We start from the raw sequence: 11,829 nt of genomic DNA, 5'->3' as shown, positions 1-11,829 counted from the left end.
TAACAGGCTGCAGCGGTCACATGGACTGCCGCGTCATCCAGGGAGATCGGGCTGGATGCCGAAGGAGGGACGCGTCACCAAGACAACGGGCGGTAAGTATGAATTTCTTTGACTTTCACAAGGGAAAGTGCTGTCCCTTCTCTCTATCCTGCACTGATAGGGAGAAGGGAAGTACTTTTACCGCAGTCCGCAGCAGCTAGTCCGCATCAATTTACTGCACATTTTGTGCAGATCCGCAGCAGAATCTGCAACGCAGATTCTGTGCGGCATTGATGCGGACAGTTGCGGAGGAAATCCGCCACGTGTGGTCATGCCCTTACTCTACAATTTGCAAAATATTAACAGAACCCTAAAAGTCTGAAGCTGCCAGTGTCATCCACAAATACTAATGGAAGGGTTTGTTCACACATGGCGTATTTACCTAGTAATTCTGCAGCGGGGAAACTGTACGATGTCCAATGGGGAAAATATACCACAACTCAGACAGGATTTCTCAATTTCTTGCGTTGCAGAAAATGGTTTCCCATAGGCTTATGTTGTAAAATTTTCTGCAGCGTATTTTTGCACTTCAGAAATAAATTTAAAAAAAAGGCATATATCACATGTAACTGCACCCTAAAAAAGGCCAGAGAATGAGACGTAGTGGTAGATATTTTAATTAGTTAGCCTCAAATTGCTATCTAGACAATGGACAGAATTGAAATACGCAGCTAATGGTGACAAGTCTGGCTTAAAGTATCCCTTTGTTTGGAAAGTATTCTCCTTGGGGTGTAGCGTGGGGGGATAGTTTTCCCCAAGACCCTGCTTTTCTTAAACTTGGAGCACTCGATGTTTCATGCAATGCATTCTCATTGAAATACAAATAAAACGCAAGTAGTACAATTTCAGATTCTCGAACAAGCCAATATGGCAAAACCAAAAAAACTTCAGAAACGTTTAAAAAATAAAAATAACAGAAAATATAAAAAAAACATGTCCTGAATTGTGTGGGTAGTGTTGTAATCTTGTAACTCTAACATCAGATTGCTACAATATTTCCGTAAAAAAAAGTTTTATTTATGTCACGCCAAGATGTTCTGAAGGGAAAAAGTCCAGATTTGATTCTCCCATATATTTTCAATAAATAAAATTAGTGTCACAGATCAAGCACATACAGATTTACAGTGGATTAAAATAAAAAACAAAATGTATACAGTCCTCATAGCGTAGGGAAGAAAACTACTTTAACTAGCAGTTTCACCAACAGCTGCTACCTATACAATAATGTACAGGCACAAGTACCACAGGGTTAACACTGTAATGAGAATTTTCTGGCAAGTCCAGGGAGTTGGCCAAGGTATTGGAAGGGATCATTCTATTATAAGCAGCTTATTATTTTAGTGGTCTCTGGACATCTCCACCACACCACTTAGGTTCCAACTCCACCTTTCATGGTGCAATCAGTCTTTGTGCAAATTTTCTCAGCCCTTCTTCTCCAAGCCTCTGTGCCAGCTCAATCCCTGGGGGTGAGGCTACTGCTCTCAGGATCTTCACCCCCGGGCCCGGCGTTCTCTGCCAGTGATAAAGAACGCTGGGGAATGTCCGAAGTCGAATACAAGAGTCCGTGTTTCATGCCGGTTGTGCAGCCCTACATCAGGCAACAGCTCTTGGCCTTTTCTTTCTTGAAGGTAGAAGAAATTAATTCAGAACGGCTGGGCAGATTTAAGAGTCTCTTAGATAAACTGCGGACGGGGCTTCTACGGTTTGGGGGTGTCGGTTTGGACAGACACAGTGAGGATGCAGAGCGAAATATACTGTGAACGCTTTTTTCTGATGTGAAGGCTGAACACTCTAAATAGCTCTCAGCTCCTAGTTGTTTGGCTGCAGCACAACCCTGGAAATAGAGAAAATATTATAAATTGTGGACAGTTATTGGCCATACTTTTATCCATTACCCTTTTACTATTCTGTATATAAAATGGTATGAACACTGCACCAACTTTACAAATCCAGCTCGAGTGCGCAGTGTCAACGAAGCTTTAGGTTACCATGACATATGAGGATCTGGCCATGAGAGAACATAAAAGGTCTTTAATTTAGACTTAAAAAACAGGTCCCCATTATTAGATCTTGGCACAAATCCTAGTTGGCAACAGACCAAGTACAGTCTGTACATAGTTTACATATGTAATAAGGAACAGTGTTATGAACCATTACAAAATCAACTGCATTCAGGTCACATTAACCCACACAAATTGGCATTTGTGGTGGATTCTATGTATAGGTCATGTATTTGATATTACGTACCTGTTCATAAGACACGGGTGTCTGCTTCTGGTTAGACAGCTCCATAATTGTGCTGAGGTCAGTTCGTAAGTCTGTTTTGCATCCTATCAGTAGTATTCTGGTGTTGGGGCAGTAGTCCACAATTTCAGTCTTCCACTGAAAAGATTACAGCAAGGCAATATAAATATATGATCTCTGGCACAGGTTATATTATCCTTAAAGACATTAACAGTATAGATATGTGCCTCACTATTAGCGTACTTCATATACGAATGGCTGAAGATACATACCTTCTTTAATGCACTATCAAGGCTTTCTGGCCGGCTAACATCAAAGCAGAGCAGTACGGCATCAGAGTCACTGTAGCAGAGGGGACGGACGTTATCGTAATATGGGGAACCTGTCAAATGAAGAGATAAATGGTCATCAGGTGTGAAGGTTAGGCACACGCTTGCAGCTATTCACACTGAATGCAGAAAAATGGTTTCTCGTTTTCTTAGCTTCTAAAATCAACATATTGAGAAGGAAAGGTGTCCGTCCTGTCAACTCCATGTTTAATCAGAAAACTATTATACAATAGACATAGCATAGCTACCAGGAGGCCCCTACTACATGGGTTAGAGGAATTTGTGTTATTTGGTTAAAGAGGCTCTGTCACCAGATTATCAAACCCCTATCTCCTATTGCATGTGATCGGCGCTGCAATGTAGATAACAGTAAAGTGTTTTTTTTTTTAAAAAATGATAATTTTTGGCTAAGTTATGAGCAATTTTATATTTATGCAAATGAGCCTTTCTAAATGGACAACTGGGCGTGTATTGTGTTTGTAACATCCGGGCGTGTTTACTTCTTTCACTGCACAATCACACTTGTGGATGATCCTGCATGATGCTGGGCTGGAACAATGAGAAGTGTAGGACACTGATTAGTCACTGATTGGTCAGCCTCATACACTCCTCTGTACAACACCCCGTTGGTAAAAAGAAAAAACACGCCCAGTTGTGCATTGAGAAACTCATTAGAATAAATCTAAACTAGCTCATAACTTGCTCAAAAATGATCGTTTTTCAAAATAAAAACCACTGTTGTTATCTACATTACAGCGCCAATCAGATTATGTAGGAGACAGGGCACTTATAATGTGGTGACAAAGCCTATTTAAAGAGGCTCTGTCACCAGATTTTGCAACCCCTATCTGCTATTGCAGCAGATAGGCGCTGCAATGTAGATTACAGTAACGTTTTTATTTTTAAAAAACGAGCATTTTTGGCCAAGTTATGACCATTTTTGTAGTTATGCAAATGAGGCTTGCAAAAGTCCAAGTGGGTGTGTTTAAAAGTAAAAGTCCAAGTGGGCGTGTATTATGTGCGTACATCGGGGCGTTTTTAATACTTTTACTAGCTGGGCGTTGTGTATAGAAGTATCATCCACTTCTCTTCAGAACGCCCAGCTTCTGGCAGTGCAGATCTGTGACGTCACTCACAGGTCCTGCATCGTGTCGGCCACATCGGCACCAGAGGCTACAGTTGATTCTGCAGCAGCATCAGCGTTTGCAGGTAAGTAGCTACATCGACTTACCTGCTAACGCCGATGCTGCTGCAGAATCAACTGTAGCCTCTGGTGCCGACACGATGCAGGACCTGTGAGTGACGTCACAGATCTGCACTGCCAGAAGCTGGGCGTTGTGAAGAGAAGTGGATGATACTTCTCTTCAGAGCGCCCAGCTAGTAAAAGTATTAAAAACGCCCCGATGTACGCACATAATACACGCCCACTTGGACTTTTACTTTTAAACACACCCACTTGGACTTTTGCAAGCCTCATTTGCATAACTACAAAAATGGTCATAACTTGGCCAAAAATGCTCGTTTTTTAAAAATAAAAACGTTACTGTAATCTACATTGCAGCGCCTATCTGCTGCAATAGCAGATAGGGGTTGCAAAATCTGGTGACAGAGCCTCTTTAAGGGTCTTTTTATAGCAATGCCTGTAAAGAACAAAGTCCATCCTATATGTCTTCCGTTATAGATATGCAAGTTATGCACTAGATTACAAAAAGCAAGGTTTGTAACTTTATGGATTTAACTAGCAGGGAGCAGTCCTACATTCACAAGTCCCAAAATCATATCCTTCAGAAGAAGTGGCCGGCATTTTATAGACCACTAAAAGACGTCTAAAAGTGCATTAATATTACAATTATTAGTAATCGGTTGTAAAGCAAAACAACTAAACAGAAAAAGTTAAGTGTGAAAGATGTCAACTTGCAAAAGTACAGCGGTGATGATCCATCCCGTTCACCAGTGCTGAACCAACCAGGATCTATGGAACCAAGTGGTAGAAATATGGCTTCTAACTAGGTGTCTGCTTCAAGTCAGATAGTTCTGACCCTGGTGTCTAGTTTTAGTAAAGATGTGACATCCAACAGATGTCAAGAGCTAGGAAGTAAAGTAGAACCCTACCACTTCTGAAGCGCCACATGTAGTTTGGGACCACGGTTGTGCAGTATTACTTTGTTACCAGTCACTTTCGCACAAAGGGAAAGACATTCTCCTTCCCTCCTACCATTATTAGATTTTTGATCCAGACTGGTTAAAATAACAGCGAGCTGGAGAACTTCAGGGACGAGTTGGCTACTTAGACTCTGAACATGTGTTCAAGTACTGAAGTATCCTTCCCTGAGGAGGCCATTATCTGCTACACCCTTATAAGAGACGGCCTCTCTGTGCTTGAAGAGAAGAGGTTTGGGACACCACATCAGTTTATTAACTGCCTCAAAGGAGGGAGACATCATGACTTTTCAGGCAAGCACTCCAATAGAGAGCCAACATGTACAAGTGCCTTCTCAATCTGCTCAGACGCAGCAGGTAGCAATTATAGCAAAAAGAAAAAGTAATGGAGTTTATTTGTGGGTATGACGCCCGGACAACACCCCTCAGGCACACATAGGGCAAGAGAGCTGCGAGCCGTAAGCTTTCCCCCACTACACCCTCCCTTTCAGGCTTCAGCTCAGCAGCTTCGTGCTTAGAATAGCAAATACCCCCTCCCTGACTAGAAGAACAGTTTCCATAGCAACAAGCCCAGACCAATCCGGTTAGTCTGCAGCCTCCTGTCCCCTATCAAGACATTCAATAGAAAAATCTGTAGGATAAGGACGTAACTGGTATAGGTGCACGCCAGCCGTAGTGTGAAGACCGGGCAGCAGGTTTCAGTAGTAGCAGAATTAGCGGCAAACACTTCCAAGTTACACAAAGATCTGAAACTCAAGTCACACTGCAAATCCCAATAGCAGCAGGCAAATGTCCCAAATGCACAGGATTAAACATCCCGACACATAGGACATATATATATTAGGAACAAAGTTCATGCCGAAGGCTTCTATATACCCCCTAGTAAGACTAAAGCAGTGCTCCCACCTCCCAAACCATGAACATTTATAGGGATAAGACGTTCAACTTCCTAATTAGTTGCAGCAAGAGTCATTCCATCCCGTGTCCTGGCGGGCAACCTGGCATAGCCGGTGTGCTGTTCAAGGACTGGCTGGTGCCTGCTGCATCCCTTCCCCTGGGGCTCTTAGGAAACTGCGTAGCTGAATGTACAATTCGGAGGCACGCACTGGCTAGAAGATTCCTGCCACTGATCTGCAGCATTGACTAGACTGGCTGTGCATAGCAAATAGCCAGCAGATCACCAGCATTGCACCTCTAGAGAGGAAACCCAAAATCAAGACCTTGTAATAAAAGGAAATGCTTTAGAGACGTCAAGATTAAAGACGCGGACCGTAAAAAGATGTATATAGTAAATACACAAGAGGTATAAAGAAACACTAACTAAAGGTTCACAGCAATGCAAAGTTCCACGGCAGGACAGTCTATATATCATCTATACACTATATACTTTATGTAGCAAAACTCTAAGGAAAAGAGATGTTGCTCATAGCATCCAGTCTTATGTTTTTCAAGGGGAGCGGAGACAGATTTTCTCCAAGACAACTGTAATACCAAAGTCACGTTTTCTTTAATATAACAAGGACATTACTACAAATATACATAGGAACCTCCACACTGCGCGCTCTGGGTCATACTGCTAATAGGATAAAACGGACTAAGAGTACAAAGAAAAGGGGCAGGCAGGCCGGGAACATGACCCTACAACTGGTGCAGATCCTACAGAGCTACCAGTAACGTTCTAAAATATTCCTATAGAAGAGGGTGGCACTGAAGTGTAAGGGGGCAGGGACATTTGGTGCAGTTTGTATAGCCAATTCATATCATTGTGCAACCATACATCCATTGAGACAGAAGAAAGTAGGAAACGATGTTTACATAAAGGATCTGGAATTCGTAATAAAGTCGCTTTCTTGCAATGTTTGTTGTAAAACTAAAGTGACTTTAATGGAAACAAAAACATCCCAATGATCGCACGGCGATAAAACAGGAAGGGAGAGAAGGAACAACTAGATTTGTGTTTTAGGAACAACGTTCTTGAAGGAATGAGCTATTCCACCTTATTAACAGTTACAACGTGGCTCTTTAAAGCATGGAAATGACCAATAGGTGTCGGCCACCAGTGGCTTTCATTCAAGTTTGTCCTCAGGGCAGTTTCAGGCTTGAAAGACCAGTCAACCGGCTCCCAGCAGGAAGCGCCATAAACCTTTCATTACAGCCTTTTCTCTTAGTACAATATAGAAGGAATGTTAAAAACCCTACAGTTTATTCCCACCTCCAATTGTTCAGGATTTGCCCACTCCCTTTCTAACAATATTGGAAGGTTTGCACATGAACAGGGCATATGATAAGGCAATGCGGGAACATGTCTGGGCCAAACTCCTACAATAAACAGAACAATTTAGAGTTTGGATACAAGGACGTGAATATATGAACAGGTCAATCTAGGAAGCTGGAGGCTTTTGAACAGCTAAATTTCTGAAGAGCGGCTTTTGACCTTGTATTGATAAACCGTCGGCTTCTCTGTAGAGCCCCTAGTTAATATGGTATGTCACATGGGCAACTAAGATTTCTCTTTGGTCATGGCTAGCATCTGATAATCCCAATTCTAGGCACGCCGGGATAAATAGATATCTAAGACGGCAACCAACAGATCCAATATCACAAAAGATCTGCTGAGGAGGACATTAGCAGCACCTGTCTTGGTGGCCATTTGCCCATTACTACCATAATGTGCCAACAATGCCTGGATTTGTTGGTCAACAGCAGGCCATTTACACCTAGTACGCACTAGTGTTAATCTAAACAAAGATGGCAGTTACACCGCTTCCTTCCTGTATATGTTAAAACCAAGAGTCAGACCAAAACGTAACGCTCATGACAATTATTTATCTTTTTTTAAAATCTTTTGGACAGATCAAAGGGTAAGTTCACACGTCGCAGCCACAGCACGGTTAATGGCCGCCCAGATTGGCAAGTAAAACTGCTGTTTACTTGCAAAGCTGAGCGGCCGTTAGCTGAAAACGGAGACAATTTGTGGCAAAACCGCATGTCGGCTGCCAAGTGTGGGCCCAGTCTAAACCAATAGAGAGAAAAAAAAAGATCACAAATTTGGACTCTTGAATATCATCTGTTCTTGTGGGCTGTATGCGGCATGTAACACCTGAAGATTCAGCGCAGACTAGACAGGAGTCCCCTTTGATGATGTGACCTATTGTACAGATTAAGAACACACAATCTTATGTTGCTCCTTGCAGTATACATACCAGATGTGTCCCATAAGCTGAGCTCCACACGATTCTCCTCCGTCTCCAAGCTAGCTGTGTAGTTTTCAAACACTGTGGGTACATAGGTCTGGAAACAAGAGACACACATATATAGCTTACTGACAACACCGCAGCCAACAGAGATACATCAGTGCAACAGAGCAGTGCTAGGACATCATTGTAGCCAACACAAGCACAGGGAGTGGACACCTACGCAACACAATGGAACTGCGGGCAATACAGCTCACCGACACCACTGCAGCCAACGCAAGCACACGTGTCTAGATGGCACCACTGCAACATACAGATATTGATACGCAAGGCAAGTGCACCACACAATAAGACAATCCAGACAAGCAAGACAAAGGAGAAAAACCAGAGTCAGACTTCAGAACTCAGGAGAGAAGAAGATCTCAGCAATCCTTGGCATTTCTGCAAATTCCTGCCAACTGAAATACTTATCAGCCTACCATCCGGACAATTGTTTCACCTAATTCAGATAAGAAAATGGTGACCATTGTGTAGATGAAAGACAAGCAAATGATGCATTGTACAGGAAAATCACACAATGCACAACGATAAGCTGGTGGATAATACAATATATAAAAAATATACACAACCAGTATTCATGCCATCCCCACAATATGTACCCCTTATACCAGGACTCATGATGCTGGATTCTCAAGGTGACAAATTGACCTTTATAACCCCCCCCCCCTCCTTAAGATTTGTTGTCTACTATAAACAGTCACATCACATCGATCTCATTATGGGATGGATCACAATAGATTCCGGACTATATAGACCAGTACCCCAATATTTCTCTCATGCCAGCACCAGGCATCCTTTGTTACAATAAGCAGAACTTCACACCACTGCCCGTCAGATATACTAAATACTAAACTGCCCACAGATGGCATCATTCTCATTACAAGCTATAAATGATAAGCACATTATGCAGGTGTCCCATAAACACCAGGACTCGGGACTTTCTGTGCCACCCCAGTCAAATTTCGCTAATGAACCATCAGACTGGCACAACTAGGACTGAAATGTTAATACAAATTAAAGAACCTGAAAACGATTTTATCCAACTGGTCCAGTAGGAAATACATAATTATTGGCATCATGGTATACTAGTATCATCTATGGGCAGCTTTAAGGTCTTATGTGCCAATGATCAACCATTCTAGCCAACACCACACACAGCATTAACAATACCCCATATTAAAAGAAATGGTGCATAAGGTGCCAGGTCACTGCCATCTGATTATTTAATATCATACGGACCCAGTGATCTGTTGGCATTTCAGGGGCAGCTATATTCTGGAGCCTGGGAACATAATGCAGTCACAGCCCAGTGCCCTGGCATCTCAGCAATGTCACAGGGCTACATGGGAACCTGGGCACCGGGGTCAAAGGGCTTCAGTACAAAGCACTGGAGAGGATACCGCTCAGCTCCCTCCCACGTACATAGCGACCCCTTCATGTCACTCACCTCAGGGTAACAGTCTTTCGCCAGCACTTGTAACATGGCCGTTTTTCCGCAGTGCACTTCTCCTACCAGCACCAGCTTGCACCGGACCACAGCGGGCTGAGGATTCCTTCTCTCCTTCATTGTATTGCAGTAATATCGCAGGACGCGGAGGTTACAAATACGTTTCCCGGGCACCGAACAGTTAAAACCAAAACAAGAATCCAGCGGAGCAACTGAGCCTTCTAGGCACAATCTGCTTTATATATAGGCAGCTCCGGGCCAATCACAGAGTGAGCACTCAGCGACCTAAGCCCAATCGGCGGCCGGTTCTCTGGGACGCCACGCCCTCTTGGTGTGATAACCCGCAGCCCAGTTTCCTAAAGAAAGGCATGTGGTGGTATAATGTGCATTGTCATGGAATGTCTGCTGTGCCCGGCTGCCAAGGTGCATATACCGGGGCAATGGCCGGTTATGTCTGCCACTTGCTACCCACGTTTATTATTCATTAGTTATAATATATTAGCCACAGTCCGCCGGATAAGGGACAGTCTATGGGTTTATGAAAGGCAACCACTACTTAGAGTCAATATAGACTGAACTCTGATCTTTTTTGGGGAAAGCTGGGTGACAATAGCGCCGCCATTGTGCCTTCAGCAGGGGCTCTCATCCAGCTTTCCTAGACTCCTGAATGGCTAATATGCTTACCTTTGCAGTGAGAACCCCCTCCCCCAATCACAGTATAAGAAGGTCAGGGTTCCACGTGACTACATTTTCACAATGATCACACTAATACGTTTGTGTTACCGATACAATATCATGGGCAATGTATCCCCATAAGGATATGTTCCCACAGGCCGGATATGCTGTAGAATTTTCTACAGCGGATAATCTGCAGCCGAATCTCATAAATCTTAGCATGTGGCTGCAGAAATGATTGCAATTGTTTGGCCCATAGATTATGCTCGCCATTCAAACCTATGGGCCAAACCCGCAGCATCTCCGCACAGAACCCGCAGCATAAATTGACTAGCTGCAGATGCGAAAACTCCACAACTTTCCTGCAGGTTTTTTCCGCAGCGTGTGGCTAAAATGTGCAGAAATCTCATGCACTTTGCTGCTTATGTAAATGCTGCAGAATTGCTGCAGCATTTCCGCAACTGAATTCTGGGAAAATCCCATGCCCATGTTGCGGGAAAAAAAGGCAGCGTAAACGTTAATTGACCTGAGCTGCGGAATTTAATTCTGCAGCGTGACACGGCCTGCACCGTCATCTTAGGAGGCTGGACTACGCGCAGAGAAGAGGGTAAGTATAATCTATTTTTTTCTCCCCAGCGCTTTTCTCTGCAGTAGAAATTTTGTTACAAAAACCGCACCACAATGTGGTGCGATTTTTCAGTCGGAAGGTGCTGCGGGCTCCAGGTCGGATACGGTGCACAGTTTTTATGCAGCGTATCTGACCCGTGGGAACGGCCTAAGAAAAAAAATTTCAACATGAGAACCAGGGGAAGGTGTGGATCAAACAGCCAGTTACATGGAAAAGACAGGAACCCAAACACCTATGGCAAATCCAATAGAATTGTATAAAAGTTCAGAAAATACTACATGAAATTGCATGAACTTTTGTCACATTTATCGTATGCGATCACATTACACGACATCGCATGCAATAAGTTGCAGTGGAGCGGCAGGCTAAGGTCTAAAGAACACAACCGTAGTTTTTTTGTCCATGGCCTTTCCGCAATTTTACGGATAGCACATGGACCCATTCATTTATATGGCCCTGTGCACAAGACTGTGATGTTCACGGATCCGTGTGTCCGGGCCGCACCAATTCAGGACACGTCATTTTACGGTCTGTATTTATGGATCATGTGACCTACTCAGGGGGTTGGGACAAACTGGTGACATCAATTCCAGTCTTCCTTTTTTTTTTTCCGAATATGGAAAATTAGAAAAGTTTTTAAAAACACAATAAACATTGATTTAATAATAATGAAAAAAAAAAAAAATACATTCAAAAGTGCACATAGCCTTGTGGTCAGTTTAAAAGCCCTGACAAAAGCCTTTAATAAATATGCTCAGTCTGAACAGTCCTTCATAAACATAGATTTGTTTCCGAGCTCCAAATTTACAACGGGATTGTTAAGACAACATGTGCTTGTTTGCTTTCCCTATTCCATTGACCCTGTTGTGAGGGCTTTTAGGACATCAGTGAGCGACCTTGACGCCATTGTGCATGAGCCCTATAGACTTTGAGGACATTAGTCTGAATGTAAAAGTCTCCTCCATAAATTGTGTTATTTAAAGACAAGTTTACAACATTGATCAGCGATTTTACGATGTGGCGTTGTAACTTCTGTACACTCACTGTGAAGAT

At 43.1% G+C, this 11,829-nt stretch overlaps 1 protein-coding gene across 3 annotated transcripts in view; it reads right to left on the bottom strand.

Annotated features, from left to right (window-relative positions):
* Positions 1–640: 640 nt before the first annotated feature.
* The window catches only part of RND1 (Rho family GTPase 1), a 31,872-nt gene continuing 20,683 nt past the window's right edge, over positions 641–11,829 (bottom strand). Inside the window, exons 1-5 of one of the 3 annotated variants that reach the window (XM_075852197.1) lie at positions 9,474–9,673; positions 7,976–8,063; positions 2,556–2,665; positions 2,287–2,421; positions 641–1,873 (exon numbers count right to left, since the gene is read on the bottom strand). In XM_075852197.1, the coding sequence (XP_075708312.1) occupies positions 1,628–1,873; positions 2,287–2,421; positions 2,556–2,665; positions 7,976–8,063; positions 9,474–9,593 (699 nt within the window). In that variant the 5' untranslated portion in view covers positions 9,594–9,673 and the 3' untranslated portion in view covers positions 641–1,627. Of the gene's footprint in view, positions 1,874–2,286; positions 2,422–2,555; positions 2,666–7,975; positions 8,270–9,473; positions 9,674–11,829 lie in introns of those variants that run through there. The other 2 variants (XM_075852198.1, XM_075852199.1) reach the window with 2 other exon arrangements.

The sequence above is a fragment of the Rhinoderma darwinii genome, chromosome 2 (genome assembly GCF_050947455.1).
Source record: "Rhinoderma darwinii isolate aRhiDar2 chromosome 2, aRhiDar2.hap1, whole genome shotgun sequence".
Taxonomy (NCBI): Eukaryota; Metazoa; Chordata; class Amphibia; order Anura; family Rhinodermatidae; genus Rhinoderma; species Rhinoderma darwinii.
This window is presented reverse-complemented; position numbering and strand designations above follow the sequence as displayed.